Below are 25,344 nucleotides of genomic sequence, written 5' to 3' on the forward strand. Positions count from 1 at the left end.
GACATAAAATGCCTTATAGAGAAAAAAGACCTTTTGCAAACCAAACGCAGACTACTTAAATGCAACGTCTGGTTTGTGCTCTTGTATGGCTGAACATTGCAAGCATCCACAAAGAAACGTGAAGAAGCCAACAGGATGATTGGGAAACGTCTGCAAGTTTGATTTATAAACAACCGACGCAGGAAGAATCCAGAAGATAATAATAGAGCCTGTGGAAGTTACTTTGAAAAATGAAATAATAAACACGTTAAATAATTATATATTATGGCCTACCGGAAGTCCAGATATAAATCCACTGAATTACTTCTAATGAGAAATTTATGAAATTTTACATCCTGAGACTATAAATGAACTATGGTCCAATTTAGTTCAGAGCTATTCCTGGTCGGTTTATTTAATCTGCAATACTAAAATTGAGAAATCTTATCATAAAATGCATTGAAGCAGCTGCCTTTCAATTTGAACATCTCATATTGTATTCTGTATTATTACCTATTTTACTATTTGGGATCCATGATATGAAATTCAAAGAGATATGGTCTGCTTCAGTTGATACTCCAGGTAAAGTTCTTAGGCAGAGGAGTAGCTGGAAGAATCTCCTGGTTGAAAAACCTTAAAACCCGGCAGTCAGTGATAATCACTATAGCCACATTCAGAAGAAAAATAATATTTTCCTTGAGTTCGATGACGACCGGCAAATAATAGACAAGTTAAATAGAGTATTTATGATGGTCTGCCGGAAGTCCAGACATAAATCCACTGGATTACTTCTAATGGGGGTATTTACAAAATAGTTTATATTGTCACACCCTGAATGACATAAATCAACTATCGGTCAATTGAGTTCAGAGCTATTTCTGCAAGCAAATGGCTCTCAATTTGAACATCTTATATTTTATTGTGTATTATTTACCTATTTTACTATTTGTGAACCACAATAAGGAGCCAAAAGAGATGGCCTGCTTCAGTTCATACTCCAGGTAAAGATCTTAAGCAAAAAAGCATCTAGAAGATTCGGAATCTCCTAGTAAAAACTTTGGAACTTGGTTTTCAGCCCGTAAAGTTTAAACACATTGCTTATCGTATTTAGAAGGAGAATACAAATTTAACCTGAAATATTTAAAAAATGGAAATAACTTTATTTTCAATAAATCGATAATATTACAAGTAATAAACATAAAATTCAAGTGATTACCACATGATACGATAATTCTGCAAAAGTAACAACAAATATAACATCCTTTTTTGTATGCGCAGTCGTTTTGCAAACTCGATTCATTTACGAAATAAGGTAAAGTGTATTGCAAAACTAAATGAAGATATTTATACAATGACAACTACCCAGGCAAATATTGAAAGGTACAAAACAATACTACATAAAATAAATTAACTTAGTCTCTAAATATTATGAGCGTTAACTAATCGAAAAACTAAATTATTAATTGAAAATAAACTAAACATTTTATTACATAATATTGAGTTAAAAATTAAAATTGAAGCCAAACTCGAAACACCATTTCGAAAAAAAAAAATTCTAGCGAGAGTAAATGAAAGCACGAACAAAGCCGCCTTTAATTAATGTTGTTAAAAAATTGTGAAAACTTCAACTCTACCCAGGGTGTCCCAATAAGACATAAGGAACAGCCCTAGAAGTTTATTAATTATTAAGTAAAGGGCCAAGAGAAAAAATGCTGGAAATTATTTTCTAGTTTCTGCATTTGAATTTTAAAATTTTCTACAATTTCAAATGCTTTTCGATCCATCTCTGTGATGAAATTGGAATATTTTCCTAAATAAATGTCCATTTCTTACCTGATTACTTACCTTACCACCAGGTGGTAAGATAAGTAATCAGGTATCCTATCCTATCCTAACCTAAAATATGATTAAAACAAAACGCTCGAAAGTTATTCGATATTTTAAAAATAAAACGCAATTATAATTTTTAGGATTCCAGATGATATTCAAAATAAAAAAATAAAATTTCGTTTTTATCTTTTACTTGGTTCACGCAAAATTACCCAGTAACATTTCTACGTTTTGAAATATCATCCAGCGTTTTTAATTAATTTATTACTATCATTAATTAATAATCAATAATACATTGTTCGTGACTAACCAATGTTATTGAAACTGAATGTATTGTTTTTCGTTTCTAAGCAAAGATTCCTTCTGGGCACTGAATTACGATGAGTTTCAATAAGATATTTTTGATGCAATAAACTTTAACAAGCTTGAAATAATTAAAACAGTAAGCAATCGAAAGACTAGAACAGCCAAAAGAGTCGTATTGTCTATTTTTTTACACATTTCTCTACTTAAATACGTCATTTTAGTTGGTTATCAGCATTTTTTAATTTTTAGAGAAAAAATAAGTGGTAATACTAATTATACGGACATATTTTAGGTTAGGTTCACCGGACTGTCGACTATCTAATGATGTAGATCAAATGACATCGTTGCATTTATTCTGTTTTCAGAACATGATTTTTTTTTGGTGGAAAACGCCACCTGCTGGCAAGGTGAGCCTAGGAAAAGCCTTTTTTTAAGGATTCCGAATTGATTAAACTGTATCATGGGCATATAAGTGTTGCATATGGGGTTGCATGTTGTCCAATGTTTAGATCTACCATTATATTAAACGCTTTTGCACGAATTTTATTTCTACAGACACTACTACAATTTTTTTTTGGAGAAACCTAGTTTTAAAATTCAAGAAACCCGAAAATATTTTCCCGCATTTTCTCTTCGCCGGTTTACTACATACTTATTTTTCTTTTTTTTTGGCTCAAATCTGTAGGACTCCCCGTTTCCCCAACACGTTTTGTCGGGATCCATTTTTGCTGACAAAATATATACAGTGCGGACATAAAGTCCGTCACTTTTGAACCGTTTGGTATATTGCCATATTCCGATTATTTTTTTTATACCGAAAATGACATTTTCATGATTCAAGTTATTTTTTAATGGAATAGTCATTTTTGGTTTTGAAGACGACCTTTTTTTCCCTATGTAGTTCAATTAGTCATTAATTGTAGCTAAAACAACGATAAATTAATAATAATAATAATAATAATAGTTATAATAAAATAAATATAAAATAAAATAAAGTGTCCCACCCCATAAAAAAATAAAGCGAAACGAGGATTGCGTCATATAATATCCCACCAGATGTCATCGCAATATACGAGACGGATCAAAAGTTGCAACATACTTTGTCTTCACTGTATATGGATAACAATTATTATAAATTTCAAAATGTTTTTTGTTTACGATTTTCAAAAAAACGATATCGAAAATCTCACGCCCATACCCGAAGTTTTAACAGAGTTCATTTCGGTACATCAATTTTTGTCCTGAACAGTCTACACATTATTTTTCTAACAGCCTAAAAATTACCTAAAATAAATCTAGTTCTCAATCGAATTTCAAAATTTACATTAGCACCATTTCGCATTAAATAAAGTTCACCTTAAAACTTGAAGTATAAATATGACGCAAAGAAGATTATTGCCAACTAATAGATTTTTTTTGTACAATAATATTGTTATGTTTATTATATATACACGTCGTTAAAAAAATAATTATTTCGCTTTCGACAATATATTTCCTCCTCGATTTTAATATGCTGGGGAACGACCTAGTTTTAATTTAAAAATAGATCGATGATTCCCTAGGGCAATAATCATATCGAAATCACCCTGTATACGTTAAAAATATGATAATTTAACTACTTTGTACAAATTTAATTGTTATTTGTTCGTTCTATTTTTGCTATTTAAAAAAAATCCGTTTGGCAACGCGTTGAATAAAAATCAGCGCTTTTACAAGGAGTTCAAATTCAAGATGGCGCTTTTATCCGGTTTTACTCTTTTTGACTTAACCACAAATTCTATAATAAGCGTTAAAATTAAAACAAAAAGGGCCGTTTTAGCGGTCGAGTTTGACGTTGAATATCCAGGTTGTGAAGAATTAGCGAATATAAATTTGTGACATCACAGTGTAGTAAATAAATATACGGTGATAGAAAAAAGAAAAAAATATCTTAAGATGTTCCTTTTTATCACGTTTAACACATGTAATTGGATGGTGGTCGGAAATAATTATGGAAACTTTTGAAACAAAAAATCTCGTTTTCAAAACGATCCTGGCTAGCTTCGTTTTTGACATACGGGGTGAACCAGAAAATTTTGCCACTACAGTTATGCCTTTCAAAACTGTAACGATAACACTACAGAATACAAAAGATAATAATTATTAAACTTCAATTTATGAAATTTAATGTACCCGGAGTTCCTCTAATTAGGCTGGGATCCAACGGTGACAGGCTACGTTGCCACATGTTTTTTTCCCTAAGGTACCAGACTTTCTCATGTTAAATAGAAAGGGTATGTTTTTATTCTATTTTTTGATTGATCTTAAAATTTTAAGTATTTTCCCTAACCGAAACTCGAAAGTTTTTGCAGGAATGATAGAAAAACGTAAGTAAAAATGATTTTAAAGAATTGGTAAACTTAAATAACAATAAAAACTATTTAAAACCAAAGAAAAAAAGGTGATGTTCAAAATGACAAACTAACCAAAACTATTTGCGTTTTTCGTTACTCCTTCAAAAACGGTTGAATTTGGGTGAAAAATAATTAGAACAGCAATTCAAAAAAGGAATAAAAATTTACCCTCTTTCTATTTCAAATAAGAAAATTTGGCGACTTAGGGAAAAACCATAAATGTGGCAATATGCGCTAATAAGGTCCGAGATATATTGGCATTGTGTCACTTTCGTATAAAGATGGTAATAAATATGTTATTGATAAAGTTCATATACCGTTTATATTCAATAATTGGATCCGCTTAACATTATGACAGGTAAATCCGGAGCAAGCGCCATCTCCCGGTGAAGCCATCTCAACCGAGTATGATAAATTCACGTATTTGATTGTCAACCAACAACTTTCTACAAAGATCAGTTTTTATAATACATAATTCTACACTGTACAGGGTGGCCAATTAATCGATGTCTCAGAAAATAAAAATAGAATTTCATCGAAAAAATACCGCTTAAGGTACATCACCCGCTTGCGCAAATTTTTGTCCGACGTAAAATGAAATGGCGGGAGCAGTTTTAACTTCAATTTAGAAAAAAAAAAAATTAACGCCGGCACCTAAATTACATCGGCGCCACTAGATGGCGCAAACCGAAACTATATTATATTTTAATTATTTCATTTAAATGAGAATTAAATTCTCCACGTTCAGGAAAAATCGCTTGTGCATTTTGATCAGATAATTTAAGAAATTTTATCGACAAAAAAATGCACGCCACCTACTCTCGCGATTTTTTATTGGCTTTTTGGATTGAGCAATCCAAAAAAATAAAACCTTTTCGGGCTTCAATGATGTTCGAACTGTCTAATGTTATTTTTCAAAAATGAAGTAATATACACGAAAAAGTTTTTTTTTTATATATAAATTAAACATTTTATACAAAAATATTTCAATACTTCACTGAAATTTTTAATAAATTAAGAAAGTACAAATATGAAATGATTTGTTATGTTTATTTAATTTTTGATTTATTTTCAACACTATTTTTATAAGAAAGTGGATTTGATTTATAATTTAGATTAGGTTATAAAACTGTGGTCTAATCGACTTCTAATCTTTTCGATCATTTACAGAATTTATTTCTTTTTTTTTTAATATAAATCATTTCTTTTATTGCTAATTGTGGATGATCATCATCTTGTGTTAAAATTTTAGTTTTGGTTAGCCAATTTATACGATTTTCCAAAAGCTTGCCTGTTATTCCAATATATTTTTTTGGGTAATTTGAACAATGCATTGAATATACATCATTTGACAGCTTTTTAGTTTTAATACGTAGATAGAATTTGTTTCATATTATCGCAACATATTTCTGATATTTCATTTTTATTATAAAACCATATAGGTTCTCCTTTTAAAAATTTCATTAATGTTATTTTCAGGGAACTGATTTTCAATTAAAATTTCTTTAAATTTTCATAAAATTTCTGTCCTGTATTCCTGATAGCACGATCTGTTAAACCAATATTTTTCCTGATTTTTGGGGACATTGGAGTTATAATTTAGATATCTTCCTGACCGCCTATCTTGTGTTTATACGTTATTATCAAGATTTCTTATTAAAGTTTAGTTAAAGGATTTTTTAATTATATATATTACGATAATAAATGTCACTAATGATAATTGAGCAAGTACAATAAAAAACAGACGCTATCTAATGTTGTCTAATGAAAAAAAATTTTAGCGAAAGATTTCGTAAAAAAAAAACAACATAAAAAAAGTGAAAATCGATACAATTTTTTATGAAAAACCATTTATAAAGTGACGACTAACGCCAACGGAAAAGCAAAATAGGCGTCAACGAAACACAAGATAACATATAAAAGATTTATTAGCCTCGGACTGCGTCGGGTTGTTTTTCCAATAGTAAGTTAAGTTGGAACAACATTAATTATCGATCAATCTTTGATCGGATCGAAATTATTAAAAATAAAACTCAGCTCAGCTCTTATGCTCACCAGAAAGAATTGAGACCGTAAAGACAACTATTGGTCATAGATTTCTTAAATCAACCACCCTGTACCTTAACCGGCTTAGGCACTTTTCCGAGGAAACAAAAAACCCAACCAAAACGACTAACCGAACCTTAATCATGACTGGTCGTGGCCGTTGGGTCCGCCCGCCTTAGGGGCGACGACCAGGACCGGACTGGGCGGTCCGGCCTTCCGAACCATCTGCGGGATGACCGTCAGCGACTTGGGAATGCGCGGCAACAGCATCGACGTGGTCCTGTCGCCGAACGATCTCGATTCCTGGCCCAGTTTCTCCACCTGCCGGTCCAGTTTTTCCAAAATCGTCTCCCCCCCGTCCCCCGCCGCTTTGACCTCGGTCCCGTTGGTTCTGCTAATCACCAAGCCCTTCCGCGGCATTATCGACTTCAAGACGGAATTGTGGTGACCGGCGAGCAGCAACGACTGCTGCTGTTCCTGCTGCAGCTTCTTCTGTTTCGCCTCGAAGCTGCGTTTGATCGCGCACATCTTCTTGTAATCCTCCAGCGTGATGTGGTAAGGTTTGCCACCCGATATGACTTGCACGAGCCCGGTTTTGCGCTCGTGTTTCCTCGTCGGATCGATCGGGATCAAGTTGGGTCGCCAGTTTTTCGTGATCGGGAACTTGATCTTTTGACCTTGGGGCAGGCCCTTCGGCGCCGGTCGCGACGTGCCCGCATTCAGCGAGATCAGACCGGGAGGCGTGCCCGACGATTTCGCCTTCGGGAAGTTCTGCAGGATCGGCGGGATCAGGGGCGGGCTGTTTAACTGCTGGAGCGTGATGGGGGCGCTCGTCGAAGTCGACTAGAGAGAAAGCCGACGGTAGATTAAGTTCTTACATACGAGGTTAGGTTAGGCTGACATAGATGCAGGTCCGGTATCGCGATAAAAGTTTATCTTCTTTTAAATATATATCTTAGTAGGTTGCGAAAAAAAAATGGAAGTCTTGCATCAAATAGTTTTTCATTGACAGCATTTTAAACAAGACGCGTCCGAAAAAATATCGCAAATCGAGTATAGAGCAGTCATAAAGTTAGCACCTAAAATTATTAAAGAAATGCTTTCTATCGTGCTCCTGCGGACCACTATGGAACTTTCGCAAAATCGATGCAATTTAATTGTGAATGCGTTATCGAATGATATTTTTCCAAATACCTCGCGCGCCCTGTATAATTGATGAAACCTGAAACGCTCTCTCTCTCGACACAGTTTACGATACTGCTCAAATCAAATTATCGCATCTGTAGCAGTTTTACATTTATCGCCATTTGCCCACAAAAACTGAAATTTTAAGAAACTTGCCCTGGATCTCTCACGTTTCCTGGTGTATGATTTTTTCCAATAGAGTAAGTTTTCTGAAACCATACAGTACGCCGTAATAATCAATGACGTCATCGGGTCTCGATTTCGCGCGAGAAATTATGATTTTCATTTGGATTTTTTCAAATATCTCTAACAGCGTATGTGATAAATGAAAACCGTAAATACAAAAATTTTAGCTCTCGATGTGGCTTATTACACTGTCTAAACCAATTGGCCATATTTTTCACGAATTTTGATTTACGGCTAATAATTTAATAGCGAAAAGAACGATTTCCATGGTCTTTTAGATTTTTGTCCATAATTGTAGACAATCGATCTCCCCCATTTCCTGGTTCTAAAATTTTGCCGATCGATTGAATAGTTTTTGAGAAAATCATGTTTTCCTGGAAGCCAAAATATTCAAAGAAAATTCTTCAATATTTTTTAAACAACACTTGGTGATACTTGATTACGCTCAAATTCTGTTTAGATGTGGGTACGGACATTTACTTCCTTGCCAAATTTAAAATCGATAGCTACATATTTGCGTCACTATGACGTTTTTGAATATAGCATGGAATATTCCTAACACACTGTACAGTATGTAAAAACTCTAATTAAAAAAGTTTTAGATGTCCATACGGGCCATATAGCTGTGTAAAAAAAGCTGCCAACAGAATCACAGCCTTCTTGTTACGGTCAATTATTATTACAAATCGGGACCAATTTTCAGGTTTTTGGAAATTACCGACGCACCCTGTACATTTTTAAAAAATCATCAAGAATAAAAGTTTTTGGTTCGGATCTTGCGCGTCGTTTGGTTAAAGAATTTTTTTGATCGCATAACTATCTTGGAGAAATGATTTTTTTTCTCGGTACCCTGCAAGTGCGGTTTTTAAATTTTTAAAAATACTTCGCGACCCCCCCGCTCCCCAGTTTCAATAGGCTTCGTTACGGAGCTAAGCCCTATATATCTATCAAATTTCAAGTGGATGGCTTCAAATTTCGGCCACTCATTTTTTACTGGTTTGTGTATCTCGTCCACGGCTTAAAAGGAGCCAAATTTGAAGGCCGTGTTGCAAACCGTTCAAAAGATATAGCCAATTAATGCCAGGTCTACAGAGAAACGGAGAACGGAGAACAGAAAATTTTAAAAATTTTATTTTTTCGACGCTGACCATTTGTGTACCAAAAGGGGTCCCCTATCGATTTTTCGAATGTAAGTTTTAAACGGAGACACGTCAAGTATCACTCACCCCGTTAGAGCCGGACTGAAGCTGCGGCACGAACACCTGAGACGAACAGCTACCCTGCTGCCCTCCGGCGGTGATGACGACCCCGCCGCTGGTCTTGTGCATCTTGTTGAACGGGATCATGCTTATCGGTTGGATGTTGCCAGCGTTCGAGGGTATATTATCGTACGCCCTCAACCGGTTATGGACGCTTTCGCGATAATTAATCGCGTGGTGACTCGCCGTCGGCGACAACATAAGGTCCCCGTTCCTAAAGTACTTTTCCAACAGGATCAGGTGGCGCAAAAAGCTGCTCTGATTCCCGTAGGGTTTTTGCAGTTCTTGCCACAGGTGTTTCGTTTCCTCGTCGTACTGGATCGTGGTCGAGCACTTTTTCCAACCCTCCGGCGTTTGCTCTTTCACGTGGTTGAAGTCGATCTGACCCGTCAACGGTAGCTCCTCCTCCCCGGGGAACAGTTGCCTGACCGATATGGCCGGGTTCGACGATAAGAGACGCTTGTCCCAGCTGTCGTGGTCGCTATCGGGCGAGCAAGCGGGGCGGAGCGATATCGACGGGTTCTGACCGAGTTTTTGCATCGCCAAATCGTTCGGTTTCGCTTTGTCCACCTTCACTTTGAAGTTTTTTGAAACTTCGACGGCCTCTTTTACCTTGAAATGAAAAAAAAAGGATGCACGAGGGACGTCGATTGGACCACACCTCCACAGTCATTTAGCAAATTCCAAGAACATAAATGGCATTAACTAGTTGTTAGCCCAGTTTGCCAGTAAGCTCGAATCACTAAGTACCATTTAGAATTTATATTGTTGAAATCATACAGACTATGTAACGAAACATGTTGAGTATTGTACAACCAATAATAACGTTTTAATTAATTTACAGTAAAGTCTGTTCATAGATATAAGAAGGTGACTAACTTATATGAACTAATGAAAGACCCGGGCAAGCTTTAAGAAAATGTTTTTTTTTTAAACTGATTCCTTAACTTCAAGATGCAATTTGTGAAGTGCTTTTGAAATCTGGTAGGAGAAAGACCGTTTATATAATTCTGTTTTGCGGAGAAGGTGTGTTTGGGTTCCCTTAAATCGAATATTTAAGTTGTGAACATCAGTTCTGAAGCGAATCTTGCGATAAAAATACATGGGTGTTGTACTAGTCAAAATGCAAAGGTAGAAAGTTGCTCTATGTAGGTAAAGTCAAAGAAATAAGAAAGTGACTAACTCATACGAATTAAGCAAGCTGTAAGAATGAAATATGGCCGAACAGGTCCGTACTTTGCTTAGAATTTAATTATTTGGGAGTTTGTTAGGAAAGGTACTAAACAATATTTATGTATGTACTTAAATTACTTAAAATTATTCACATAATATATCAGTATCACTATTGCTATCATCACCTGTTCTAATTATTATTTGTTCTATATTATTTGCAATATGGATATAAGATTCTTTTGTGGAGGGATGTTAAAAACTTCGGTTTCTATAAGTTTGTGGACATTGGAGTTAACACGGGGAAACACGTTGTTACGACGAATGGCAGATTTCAGTTGGTGCCAGACATGTTCAATGGGATTAAACATACAGTGGTAAGGTGGAAGCCTTAAAACTGTATGCCCTAGATGTTTTGCATAATTAGCACAGACGTGTTCCTTTTGTAAGTTCAAGCTTTGTAGAACCTCAATTAATTGCTTTTTGGTATAATCTTTGTGAAAATAAATGTCGTTATTATACATGTAGTTTTGGATTGTCGCTTTTGTGTCACATGAGGAAGGGGTTTTAATCAACTGACTACTGTGATGACTTGGATTGTCCATTACAATTACGCTATTAGGGGGAATGTTTGGAACTAGTTTGTTTTTAAACCAACTTTCAAATAAATCTGCGGTGGTGTCTTCATGGTAATCCAGGGAAGAATCTTTAATATTCTTCGCACACAGAGAAAGTCCATTTGGAATCTAACCATCTTTAGAGCCAGCATGCAAAATAGTTATTCTTTTACCTCTTTTTGATGGCGCGTTTGTTTTACACTTACCAGTTGACTCAACCCAACCCTTTTCCGGGGTATCATAAGTGTCGAATCAGGTTTCATCCAAGTAAATAATTGGCCTTTGTTGTTCTCTGTAAATCCTAATTTTTTTTGGATATTCCAGTCGCTATTTCCGAATTCTAAAAGATTCCATTAAAACTTGCCTTTTGTCAATTTTTTCAAATCTAAAACCCATGTGTTGAATACACTTCCATAAGGTAGTTCTGCCACATTTAACACCGGTTTCATCTTTTTGTAGGCACGCTTTGTTCCTCATATAACTGGTAAATTTTACGCCGTATTATATCTTGATCACATTTTTCCATACAGTTGATGTTGGAATTTTCGTCAATGTGGCCGGTTCTTCTAAAGATGCTTGCTTGCTGGCACCACGTTCAATGAGAGTCAAATAAACATTGTTTATAACTTCCTTAGTCTCAATAGAGTATTGCACACGATTCAACACACGCTGTATTGCACACGAAATAAGAATGATTACTAATAAACTTTAACTAAGTAGTATACCAAACCAAAGAATATTAAACACAGGTAGGTACAAAATTATTTTCTATTACGGACCACAATTTTACCTGAATTTAAATTCCGAAACTTTAGGTAATAATCTTGTTGCATTGTATGTTAATGACCACTCTTGGAATAACCCCATTCAAAAGCAATTGGTCACTTTCTTATATCTATGACCAGACCATACTATTTAGAATTTATATAATAAAAGTTGTATTGTTGAAAACATACAGACTATGTAACGAAACATGTTGGTATTGTACGACCAAAAATATAGTGCATTTATTGCTTTGACGTTTTCAGTACTTTACAGTACCTTCGCAGGACCGTGGTAATACCCATCCTAACAGATGCTGAATCTATACTAAGTAGGTCTTGTCAAAGATGGACCGTAACGAATTCGGATGCATGAGGGTCCACGACTCGACCACACCTCCAGAGTCATTTAGTAAATTCCAAGAACATAAATGGCATTAACTATTTTTTAGCCCAGTTTGCTGACTTTATGAACACAAAATTGTAAGCTCGAATAACTAAGTACCATTTAGAATTTATATTGTTGAAAACATACAGACTATGTAACGAAACATGTTGGTATTGTGCAACCAAAAATATAGTGCATTTATTGCTTTGACGTTTTCAGTACTTTAACGGTACCTTCACAGAACCATGGTAAAATCCATCCCAACAGATGTTTATTCTGCATTAATTAAGTCTTGCGTAACGAATATTTGTAGAAACTTGAAAATTTTATTTGAAACGTAAATGGACAGTTTTAAATTTGGTTACGCATTAGTGCTGTGGGGTATTTTCGAATTAGAAGAAGCGTTTTTTTTTTAACATCGGGGATAAATTGTAATACGTTTGTATATATTACAGAGGTACTGAATGTGATCCTTCCAGTATGTACGTCTTTATGTACATGATTTTCGAGCTTTTGACCCTGTGAAGCTGTTTTCAGTGGATAGTTCAAAGGCTAAAGATAAGTATCTGCACAGTATTTATCTTACAGGTAAGATTAAAAATAATCATTCTCGTATTGTGTGTTTGTCGATTAACAACATTCTCCTTACTTTTTACAAAACTTCTGGATTTCTCCTGCGTCGGTTTTTGCTGAGTCGAAACGTCAGCAATTTCGACTCAGCAAAAACTGACGCAGGAGGAATCCAGAAGTTTTGTAAAAAGTATTACAGTAGCCCGTGGAAGTTTCTTTGAAAAATTAACATTCTCCTTCTTGTATTTTTGTGTCTTCTACATAGTTCTTCGATTTGTTAACAACAATAGTCTTTTTTAAGACTATAGATTATAGTTGCGGTAGATAATGGTACGTCATAAGAATGAAGATAAATATTTATTAGAATCTTATAATTAACCATTTTTTGGAGGTTCCTGTTTTTTAACAGTTTAAAATGTGAAGTCCGTGGAATGAAGCAGATATTCCCCTGTTAAAAGAAGACATAGAAAATAACGCAGAATCTGAAGTCCAAGTGGAGATGGTATTTGTATATGTTTCAAAGTTAATCACGGGGTCGGTGGTAAAAGCACTATATTTCTGGTCTAAGTATAACAAAGTGATTCAAGCATCCAGACCACATAACGCCACGTCGATGCCGAGTGTAAGAGAAATGTTTCAATAAAATATTTTTAAGGGTAGACAACTGGGCAACAAAGTTTTATAACTTCCTACATAACCACCAAAATATTATACAACACAGAGTTATTATTTATTAATGTTAATTAACAAGTTATAAATCTTTGTTATTTAACATGTTTTTTACTATAAATTTGCTAATAAAGGTTAAACACATCAAATTAGATTGATAAACCAGAACTGTTTTTCTGTTGCCTTCTTCTTCTCTGTACCTGCTTATATATGGTTTGAGGGGGGGCGGTGCTAACAGATATTCAAGAATTTTTAAATTTCACAAATTGATTTTTGTAGGGGATATGTTAAAGGTCTAGTTTATGTGAATCCTGCTAAAATACCAGAAGATATGCTGAGGTAAGTAAAATGTGGAGTGGAGTGGAGTGGAATATTTTTTGAAATTGATAACAATTATAGTAACAGATATTTAATATTATTTACCTTTTCTGAGAATTTAAAATTTGGTTATTTCCAATAATAAACAAAAAATTGTTGATATCCATCTATAAATCATTGGATGAACTGTAAGCTCGAATCATTTCGTCTTAGTTTACAGAAGATCTACACGTACAGACTGCGCTTTAAAGCAATTTCCACATTAAGCGTTCCATCACAAAATACTCTTCACCATAACCTACCAAAGAAAGTGAGCCCCAAAGATATCCCACACCTACAACTTGACGCCTTCCTTACATCCAAAACATCGATGACCACATATCAAAAGTTCTTAAGAAATCTAATCTTCAATTCAATTCGAAATTTGTTTAGCTCCGCCCCCTTCAAACCGTATATGAGCAAGTACAGAGTAGAATGCGAGAAAGCTTCATTTGAGCTCTCAAGAAGCCAACAGGATGATTTGTAAATAAACCAGAACATTTTTGTTCCTTTCTATAGCAAGTATAAAAAAAATTCCTAACTTAAAAATATTTGCTACCAAGAGTAATCTAGTGGTGTTCACCAACTTTGAGGTGTTTGTCTGCTCTTCCAATATTTTTTATCACACTTGCAGGGTGTGATAACATTACAATAATTTTATTTAGGAATCAATTTATCAGCCAACTAGGTGCAATCATAGTGTAAGTGGCATACATTTTATTATTTATTGTTATTTCTCGTATTTGGAGAAGTTTTGTATATTTTAATATTTAATTATTAATTTAAACAATGAGTACGTCACGACTGCATACTGTTACTCAGATTCTTTAATACCAATGGTTAATAACTGATTTTAGGTATGCCGATGATACCACCCTAATAGCGAAAAAGCATGTCGGAAAAAATCACTATAGAAAGTAACCATCTTGGTTTTGAGATAAACGTTAATAAAATCAAACACACGCTGATTAATAGACTTAAGTAAAAACTGGGAATTGTGAGGCGGAGCTAAAAAGCAGGTTAGCAATGTCATGGAAGATTAAAGAAGATACGAAAAACCCCAAAAATGCTCTTGTTTGATCCATGCGGATCTGAGTCACAAACCACGAAGACTGCAGACACACAATTTAGGGGAGGGTGCTGCGAATCTCATCATCGCTACATCCATCCTGAACGACTTATCTTGCAATACTTCGACCATATCAGACATAGAGATGACGACAATCTTGAGAAACTAACATTTTAAGGTAAAACAGAAAAACGAAGACCCAGTGGCAGATCACCAACTGAGTACGAAAAATTACAACTTTCAATCAAATCTTCGAGAGGTTGAAGATCGGAAATGAAGAACTTTTAGAGCGAAAAGTAAATGTTGCCTGTAGGTTGTTTTTTTTTTAATATCTTCTTCGTCGGTTCTTGTATTAGTAATAGTAGTGAGTTAATTAATAATTTTATATATCAAACCTCAAAAATTTGAGTGATAAAAATTTTACCGTTTCGAGTCTCGGTATCCGCTTCTGGATACCTACTGTCATCTTTCGTGGGGCTTCTTTCTTATTGTCCGAATCGCTGGGACACTCCAGGTTGATGGTCGGTATGAGGGTGTTGTAATCGATGGACGAATACTCGTCATCGGGCGATTCGGACCTGGATTGGCTTTGGGAGTTGTTCGTGTCTGTCGAAGGCACTCTGTTCTGGAGTCTGGAAATATAAAACCGATAATAGCGATCGAGGGGAAACAACCACGGACCGACCTAGTTTGATGGTCTTCTAAATTATCACATTTGTCGAATTCGTTTTGGCTGTCGGTGTGTACGTTGCCGGACGATTCCCCAGATGAATGTCGATCCCTTTTCTTCTTTTTCACCGATTCCTTTTCCATCATTTTGTCGGCTTTGCTGGGCACTACGATGGGCTCTTCGGCGGCCGCCGCGTCCATGGGCACTATGTCGTTGTAGTGCAGCAGTCTGAAAGCAGGCGTTACACCGTCTTGGGGCGACCGAGGACCACCGAATCCTTCACCTTTTTTTGTAGTCCTCGAAGAAACTCGCGCTGTTGTCCGGCCTTTCTTCCGGGTCTTTCAGAATCACGGAAGCGAAACACTTGCACAGCTTGCACACCACCGGTTTGTCGCACAACGTTAGGGGTATCCCTTCGTCGTTCAACGCGGAGTTTAAGTCTTTCACTTCTGGTCCCAAATAATGAATGTGATTGCGGGCCAGACGCCGTTTGCACATGGCGCAGACCATCAGGTGTTCCAGAGAATTGTAGTGCTCGTCGCATATGGGAATGGAGTGTAGACCGGGGTTATCCAAATCGATGTTTATCTACGAATAAGTGTAAAATACAAATGTTTGAAGATTTTTGCTCTATTATCTTAAGAAAATGTCAGATAAAACAAACGACGATCGCAAGCTGTCAAAATGACAGGAACATCTTTTTTTTTTAATGTAATTCCCTTTATATTATTAGCTTAAATCGTAGATCCTGATTTCAAAAACATATAGTTTATTGACATTTCATTTAGTTTAAAAATAATTATCATTCCATTTCTGGACAATAGCCATATTGTTTAAAAATGGTCAAGATACTAACCACATTATCTATATTTGCAATTGTTTTAACAATGTTATACTTTTGACAACTAATCAAAACTAAAGATCGCCAGCGTAAGTTAAATAACTTAAAGATATTTCAAATGGATTATACCGAGGAAGAAAAATGCCAAATAATAAAATCTTATTATTCATAGGGTTAAAAGAGAATATCCCAAATATGTTCCGGTAGAAGAGTTCCTTCATTAAATATAATTTAACAAAATAAATAACAACTAAAAGTTCAGATTTTCACGAAATTATATATTTTGACATGACAATTGTTTCGACAACACCGCGTCTATAATGACCATAAAACCTAAATGAATATTAGAATTTAACTTTAATAAATTTTTATTTAAAAATAAATAAATAAAAAAATTTAATCTAATTGATCGTTCGATTGATCGACATTTGAATGTCTCATTTTGTTAATCTCCATCGCTTCCAATAAATTTAATTTTCTACTTTTTGTGGCTGTATGTAAATTATCAAAATTATCGTCAAAAATGTGTTTTTCTGTGTTTAAGTGTGGAGCATAATTACAATCCAGACTATTATTGTTTCTAAACGCTCTTTTATGTTCGTTAATGCGTTTCTTGCTGTTTGTCCAATATAAATTTTAGGACAAGATCCGCATTTCAATCTGTAGACACCTGATTTTTGAGATTTTGGACATTTCGATTTATTGTTTTAAAAAATTTTCCTATTGCGTTGTTAGTTCTGAAAGCTATTTTTAAACCACATTTTGACAAATGTTTTGAAATAAATTTATCCTAATACTAACCTAAAACTAACCAAAACATTTGTCAAAAACAGTAAAACGAAATGTCCATAATCTCAAAAATCAGGTTGAAATGCGGATCTTGTCCTAAAATTTATATTGGACAAACAGGTAGATCCTTCAAGAAACGAATTAACGAACATAAAAGAGCGTTCAGAAACAATAGTCTGGATTCTAATTATGCCACACACTTAAACATAGAAAAACACATTTTTGACGACAATTTTGATATGTTACATACAGCCACAAACTTAAATTTATTGGAAGTCATGGAAATTAACAAATTGAGACATTCAGATGTAATGTTTACCGATCAATTAGATTTAAATACCTGTCCTTTATTGAACTTAAATTCTTACAACAACAATAATTAAGGTTTTATGGTCATTTTTCGGTATATATAGTAGCAGGTAGTTTGTAAATATTACATTTGATCAAGACACGGTGTTGTCGAAACAATTTTCATGTCAAAATATATAATTTCGTGAAAATCTTAACTTTTAGTTGTTATTTATTTTGATAAATGGATTTTCATCAAGTAAAAGCCACCTCAGTTCAATATAATTAAACAATTTGAGGACCGAAATGAGGTCATACGAAAGACCAGGTCAATAGGAAGAAATTTTGATGAATATCTCAATAAATTATTTTATTTTCAAGGTAAATTATTATACTATTACGACACTTGACAACATGACTTTCAGTTCTACTTTCTTAATTTTTATATTTCATTTTTTTTAGAAAATCAATCCTGAATATTCTATACCCGATTATAAAAAATTATCTGGAAAATCTTATAGTAAAATTCAACGAACACTAAAATATCATAAGTTTTACCCATATAAGTTCCTTCCACTGCAAAATTTAAATGAAGAAGATAAAAGGCAGAGGCTCGAATTTGCAACAGAAATGTATAGAAGATGGAAATTTTCTTATAAAAATAATATTTACGGATGAGGCTTCATTCACAGCGGCAGGTGTATTTAATAGGAAGAATAAACATTTTTGGTCCGCCACCAATAAGGATGGACGTTAGTTAATTTATGGTTATTATATACAATACATGGGTATATATGAAGGATCCCTGAATGGCCAACGATATTTAAATTTCCTTGCTGCCGAAATAGAACAGTTGTTAGAAGATGTGAAAGTCAGGCATTATTTAAATTTAATTTGGCATCAAGATGGCACATCTGCACATAATGTCCAACCGGTTATAGACTTTGGATAGGTAGGCAAGGAACTATCAAATGGCCTGCCAACAACCCCGACCTGAATCCTTGTGACATTTTTTGTGGGGATACTTAAAAAATAAATTTTAGTATAATAGGCCTGAAAGTTTACAAGTGACAGGAAAAAGACAACATCGTTTTACAAGATCTAAACAGACAAAACCCTGATTTTATCATCTCGTGTATTAATAGGAAATTGAAAGGAAATATTGTCAAATGTATAGAAAATAAGGAAGGTTATGTGGAATATGTTTAACATTAATTATTGATATTTTTATTGCTTGAATAATATAATGTTATTATTTGGCGTTTTTCTTCCTCAGTATAACCCATTTGAAATATCTTAAGTTATTTAACTTACGTTGCATATTTTTAGTTTTGATTGGTTGCTATCAAGGTAGACTTGATCATTTTTAGACAATATGGCTATTGTCCAGATATCGAATGATAATTATTATTAAACTGAAATATCTCAAAAACGGCCAAATGAAATGTCAATAAACCACATGTTTTTGAAATCAGGAAAACAAGATCTACGATTTAAGCTAATCATGTATAGGACATTCCATTTTGCGATCGGGGTTTGTTTTTTCTGACATTTATATAAGATAATAGAGCAAAAATCTTCGAACTTCTGTATTTACACTTTTTTTTACTACCTTCCAAAATTAAACCAAAACTAACCAAGATTCACCCTGCAGGTAGGTGTCAAAATACAATGAATAACCAGGTACAGCTATGTAATAAACGCATTATTAATATTATTAAAAACTAAACTGTTAAGTTCATATTTTATAGAATACTTGATATTAATTAAACTATAGGCTTCAACAGTATCCGGTTTAACCAGATGTCTGCAATTACTCTCTCACTTTTATATACTTATATCTAGTAACACTCATTTTATTTCAAACACTGCATGCATTGTAAAATTTTCTAACCGCTATGTAATAAATGTATTTACTATTATTAAAAATAGGCTAAAAGTTCTAAATTCTTTGGTAAAGAAATAAATTGTTAAGTTCTATTGGTCCAAGTTATATATTTTTTGTTATAGAATACTTTGAATCAATTAAACTCTAGGTTTTAACTATCTCCGATTTAACTATGAGACTACCGCCAAAATTTCCCGGCCTGACATAGATGCAGCTCCAGTATCACGATAAAATTTTGTCTTCTTTTAAATATATATCTTAGTAGTCTGCGAAAAAAAATTGAAGTCTTGCGTCAGATAGTTTTTTATTGATAGCATTTTAAACAAGACGTGTTCGAAAAAATGTCGCAAATAACGCAAATTGAGTATAGAATAGTCATAAAGTTCTTGACAAAAGTAGGGTTAGCATCTAAAATTATTAAAGAAAGTCTGGATGATGTGTACGGCCAATGTTCTCCTTCGTATTCTGTAGTGAAAAAATGGGCAAAACGTTTTCGAATTTTTCGAAAATCTCAGAAATTACTAAGCTTTCTGATACAAGTGTTCGTCGAATCCTGCATGATCATTTAGGTATGCATAAGGTTAGTGCAAGATGGGTTCCTACAAACCTTTCGGCTATTCAAAAACAACTCTGTGCGTCGGAACCAAAGCCTGTGATAGAAATTAGTCTGACGGGAGATCAAACTATGGTTCTCTATTATGACCCTCTATCCAAAAAAGAATCAATGGAGTGGCGTCGTAAGGGTGAAACACCTCCAAGAAAATTCAGAGTCTGCCAGTCAACAAAAAAGGTGATGGCCACGATCTTTTGGGATTGTGAAGGAATTCTTTTAATAGATTTTAAAGAAACTAATACCGCTATCAATGGTAAATATTACGCAACATTATTACATAAATTGCGACACTGCATACGTGTAAAACATCGTAGAAACCTGACCAGAGGTGTGCGTCTTTTGCACGATAATGCACCTGTCCATACTGCTGGTGTTGCACAAGCTGCCATTTTAGAGTGTGGGTTCCAACAGATAGATCATCCTCCCTATGGTCCAGATATGGCCCCCAGCGACTATTATTTGTTTGGATATTTGAAAGACGATTTACGTGGACGGCGGTTTAACGACGAAGTTGAGTTAAAAGAAGCTGTTTTAGCTCATTTTGCAGACAAACCAAAAGAATATATATATATATATATATATATATATATATATATATATATATATATATATATATATATATATATATATATATATATATATATATATATATATATATATATATATATATATATATATATATATATATATATATATATATATATATATATATATATATATATATATATATATATATATATATATATATATATATATATATATATATATATATATATATATATATATATATATATATATATATATATATATATATATATATATATATATATATATATATATATATATATACATATATTTAAGGGATTGAGTTGTTAATAAAGAGATTTAATAAGTGTATCGAAGTTAAGGGGGATTATATTGAAAAATAATAAAAAAATGTTACTCTACTTTGTTTCTTTAATATTCAGGCCGGGAACTTTTGGCGCTGCCCTCGTATATGTCTGCAACTTCTCTCCCTCCTCCCTTCTCTCACCCTCTCCCTCCCATGCTTGCTCCATCACTCGTTTCCATCTAAACAAACACTCACCACTTGGCAAATGCTCTTCCTCATCTTGATTATCCATTTTCGCCGCAGTATGTTGGACGACACGTTACTACACCCCAGTACGTGGCAGTGATTTTGCCTGGGACCCGGAGCGACTAGTGAATTCCTCTTCAATGATTTATTGGTGTACGAAGGGGTATTGGATTTCCTGTCCACATGGCGGTAGCAAGCGTCGCAAAGACAAGAGTCCCTGGTCAAATGTTTCTCGGCTGAAAACGTAATGAACATTGACCACCCTGTTCCCCAATATCCCGAAAATTATCGTACTGGCCAGTATCTTGTTCTGTCGTTCGACGCTTTTCATCTGGGCGATGTGACATGGCGTGTCGAACAGGCCGAATTTCCCGAAACAATAAGAGCACTCGTCCTTACACAAGCGACCCGGGTGTATGCTGAACGAACTGGCTTTTTCAGGTATCACCAACGCTTTTGCCGGAGCACCGTTTTTGTCCAGGGGTCCGGTAGATTCTCCGTCGGACGTGTGCTCGCTGCTAGCTTCTGAAAAGTTTTCATGGTAAAGCACGTGAAAGCGGCCATTTAAAGTTAACCTTGCTGCGGTTTTATTCGAAAAAGATTAGAAATGTTAGCCGATAGATTCTATAGAAAACGTAGCCCGGTGCGGTGAGAGCGGTGATTAAAAAGGGAAGGTGCAGTAAAAGTACGGAACCCGATTGAATTCTTCGCAGCTTTAGGTAATGGATGTAAGTTCACTTTGTCTACGAAGCACTTTACGATTTCGGGTAATCTTAAAAAGGTTCTTGAAAACCTTCTGCCCTTGGGGTTTTATAATTTATTCTTAAAACTCTTATAATACTTAAAGCACCTAATAATTTTTCCATAGCCATCATGAAAAGTGGATTCCATGCGCTTCGAACAACAGTCAAACACGATAACATTTTCCCAACTTCATTCAGTTGCAGAATTCTAAAAGCTATGTTTAGTTTCATTCACCACTTTATCGAGATATTTATAAAAAAGTTATAACACTTCTTTGAAGAAATAAACAATTGAAAAGTGAGGTTATGATAGCATAAGAAATTATGAGATGCCCAAATTTTATCTGTGGCCCCTAAATGGCAGCCGCGCAGCGTTGCCAAACTGCCATATTCAATCGATTTTAATCGATTTATTTCGACCTTTGTTTCACTTTTAAACTAAACGCATGATCCGAACCTAGTGGGTCAAAAATTAAATCACAATAAATAAAACAATACCACAAAAAACATCTAAAAACCTAACCACAACTAAAACCCTCTCTGTTTCTTCTATCCCAGTAGATTTTTGCTAGCGTAAACATATATATCTGACAATTTCAATTTGTTTTTGGCGCATCATGTTCGATTTACGTGTTCAAAAGTGAAATAGAAAATTTATTAATGCATTTTTTGAAATCCGAAAGTTTTTAGATCAAATCTGATAAATATAGCTGTTTGGCAACACTGCATGACGTTTAGCGACCAAAGTTAAAATTTCTCTCCATAGAATTTTTTTTATGACGGCCATTATTATGTTTTTCCGAATTGACATATATTTTTTCATAAAAAAGGAAGCAATTTAAGCAACATTCCTGAAACTTGGAGACATAATTCTAAAACAATATACAATTTAAAAATGTTACGCATCGTAAATGTACTAGAAAAATGAAATTATTAGTGGACCAATGTCAAATGTTAATATACAACATAACCTCTTTTTTCAGTGTTGCCTGCTGTTTTGGTCCTTAAATAAGACCCTTTCATAATTGGCAATCGTTGTTCCCAACTGCATCGGTGGTAGTTATATCAGAGGTTATTTTCCAATATAACACTGTCCTTATGAAATTTCCCGTTCGACAAAATATTCTAAGTATTCCAAAATCACTTTAGGTTTTATTACAAGAGCATTATTGATATAAGATACTTGAGTAAGTATTATAAAAGTTTTCAAACGAATTTAGTGACCATGAAGTATTTTTGGCATAAATACTTTCTTTAAAAAAAGAAGCATTTTAAGCAGTCTTCGTGAAACTGCAAAACATAATTCCTCAAAAATATCCAATTAAAAAATGTTCGGCATTTTAATTCCAAAAGAAATTGAAAATTTCAAAACTATTACTGTGCCAATGTCAAATATTTAATCATAACCTCATTTTTCAGTGCAGTTTTCACCACTTAAAAGAGTGAATAACGCAAGTGCCACATTCTGATGTTTATTTTATTGCGAGTTTCTAATAGTGATCTAGGGCCTTTTGGAAAGTTGTTTTTAGAATTAGATTGTCTAAAATCGGCAACTAACATTTTTTCTTTCTTAATTGACAATCACTGTTCCCAACTTTATTGGTGCTAGTTTTATCAAAAGTTGTTAGCCATTATAATATTGTCCTAATGAAAGTGCAATGTTTGTTCTATGATGCATATGTTGAAATCACCTCGAAGGTATTTTAGCCAAATCAGATAACTATAACAGCATTATATCATTATAGATATTGCAAAATCACCTTATGCTAGAAGATACCTGAAGAAGTATTATAAACGTTTCCAAGCAAATTTGATGATCATGGTGTTTTTTTGCCCGTATTGTTGTTTTTGGAATTGGTATAAATACTTTTATAAAAAAGAAGGAATTTTATTCAAAAATATATGTTCCGCATCTTAAATCCAAAAGAAAAATGAAAATTTGAAAACTATTAGTGCACCAAAGTCAATTAGTCAATCATAACCCCACTTTTAGCTAAAAGAGTTAAAAATCCAAGGGTCACATTCTGATATTTGTGTTTTACTGGGAGTTGTCAATCGTGTTCTAAGGCACTTTGAAATGAGGCACTTAAGATGGTGGAAAATTTCGCAATATTACGACGGGTTCCGAAAGAGTTTCCATAGATTTAATTTTTTGCCAATATTTTTCAGCTTGTTTGTTGTTGGTTGTTTTGAAAAACCTAAACGTTTTGATAGCAATAAACCTCAAGCTGCGAAAAATGTCATCTCAAGATAAATGCGCTACTAACGTGCTCTACAGTGGAAGAAATCGAAATAATCAAACCCAAAACCATATAATTAATTACCCATGTTAGATCTGTTAGAATAATGTGATTTTCGGTGCGCACCGGCTGAATCCGAGGACTCTTTTCCTTGCTTGCCCGATCCGGCCGCTCCCTGAAAAACGAATTTTAACTCAAGAAAAAACAACAACTAACTAATCGACACCAACCTCTTTCATAATTTTGTACCCTTCGTCCGTTTGGCTTTGTTCCCCGTTGTCGCTCTTACTTTTGCTCTTTTGCAGCGTCATCTTGAACGAACTCCTCCCTTTCTTCTTATCCCGATTGATCTTTATCACAGTCTTCAAAGTTCCAGTGTAACTTTCGTTTTTCTCGATCCGCTTCGAAGCGGACCTGCCCCTTTGCTGCTTCGCCTGCTCCGCAGCGCGCAGGCTCTGCAGACCTAGTGCCTAGGGAAACAACGGAGCTATAGCAAAACGTCCCACGTAGGCTCATTGCGCGTTTTAATATGTGTATCAAACCATACAGATAATTCAGAAAAAGTGAGGTATATTTTAGTAAAAAACATGAGAAAACTAAATGCACCGAATTATTCTTTATCAGTTGGTTGCCTTTGATGTCCCGGAAAACAAGTAAAAAAGTTGTCAAATAAAGTGTGTATAATGGATATTATATAATGGTGCTTCAGTATTTTATCTGCTTCCAATCAGTCTGAGGATGGCAAAACCCACCCGTTTATTACAGTAGTTTCCACTACAAAACAGGGTCGTCTTGAATTATTATGGATAATGAAGATATATCATTCTAGACTAGAAAGTATACAGAATCAAGCCTCATAGATTACACGATGTTGTAGATGAATAAAGCTCTTGAAGGAATAAAATAGAAAAGATCAAAATGCAAATTAAAGATCCCAAATCACTATGGTGGATCGCAAAATTTGTCTATCAAGATCGTGTCATCTCAGCGAGACCAATAGAAAATAAAAACTAAAAAAAAAGATGTTAGTTCGGAGAGCTTCTCATTTGGTTTTACGCCCTTGCATGCCAAAATTCGTACCTTCGAATGTCTACTTAAAATTTACTAGTCAGAGATTCGAAAGAAAAACAAAGCATAGCTGAGCAAAACTTCTGCTTCCGTAGTAGGTGTGCATGAAACCCTTCGTAATTTTGTTGCAAGCACTTTCCTTTGGTGCACAGAAAGAAATTAAAGAGTTATCATGAGACTTTTATTCGCAAATATTCCCGAAAGGCCACTACGGAGACCTAATCCGTTCAGCTATTTTTTCATTGGATCCCGTAACCAACAGAAACTATCGAAAAAAAAAACTATTCTAAATCTTCCAAAAGTTTGTTACCAGAGGCTATTTGCCTTTACAAGTTCGCACG

The 25,344-nt window shown here is 34.4% G+C and overlaps 1 protein-coding gene across 6 annotated transcripts in view; it reads right to left on the reverse strand.

Annotated features, from left to right (window-relative positions):
* Window positions 1-1,113: 1,113 nt before the first annotated feature.
* Window positions 1,114-25,344, reverse strand: part of LOC132704402 (uncharacterized) — a 70,454-nt gene continuing 46,223 nt past the window's right edge. For 3 of the 6 annotated variants that reach the window (XM_060674383.1, XM_060674384.1, XM_060674380.1), the window contains exons 4-12: window positions 24,166-24,405; window positions 24,020-24,110; window positions 21,247-21,477; window positions 20,962-21,188; window positions 15,739-16,043; window positions 15,471-15,683; window positions 15,210-15,417; window positions 9,152-9,796; window positions 1,114-7,397 (exon numbers count right to left, since the gene is read on the reverse strand). In XM_060674383.1, the coding sequence (XP_060530366.1) occupies window positions 6,696-7,397; window positions 9,152-9,796; window positions 15,210-15,417; window positions 15,471-15,683; window positions 15,739-16,043; window positions 20,962-21,188; window positions 21,247-21,477; window positions 24,020-24,110; window positions 24,166-24,405 (2,862 nt within the window). In that variant the 3' untranslated portion in view covers window positions 1,114-6,695. The remainder of the gene's footprint in view (window positions 7,398-9,151; window positions 9,797-15,209; window positions 15,418-15,470; window positions 15,684-15,738; window positions 16,044-20,961; window positions 21,189-21,246; window positions 21,478-24,019; window positions 24,111-24,165; window positions 24,406-25,344) is intronic. The other 3 variants (XR_009619279.1, XM_060674382.1, XM_060674381.1) reach the window with 3 other exon arrangements.

The sequence above is a fragment of the Cylas formicarius genome, unplaced genomic scaffold (assembly GCF_029955315.1).
Source record: "Cylas formicarius isolate icCylForm1 unplaced genomic scaffold, icCylForm1.1 PGA_scaffold_7__23_contigs__length_41026272, whole genome shotgun sequence".
NCBI classification, from domain to species: Eukaryota; Metazoa; Arthropoda; class Insecta; order Coleoptera; family Brentidae; genus Cylas; species Cylas formicarius.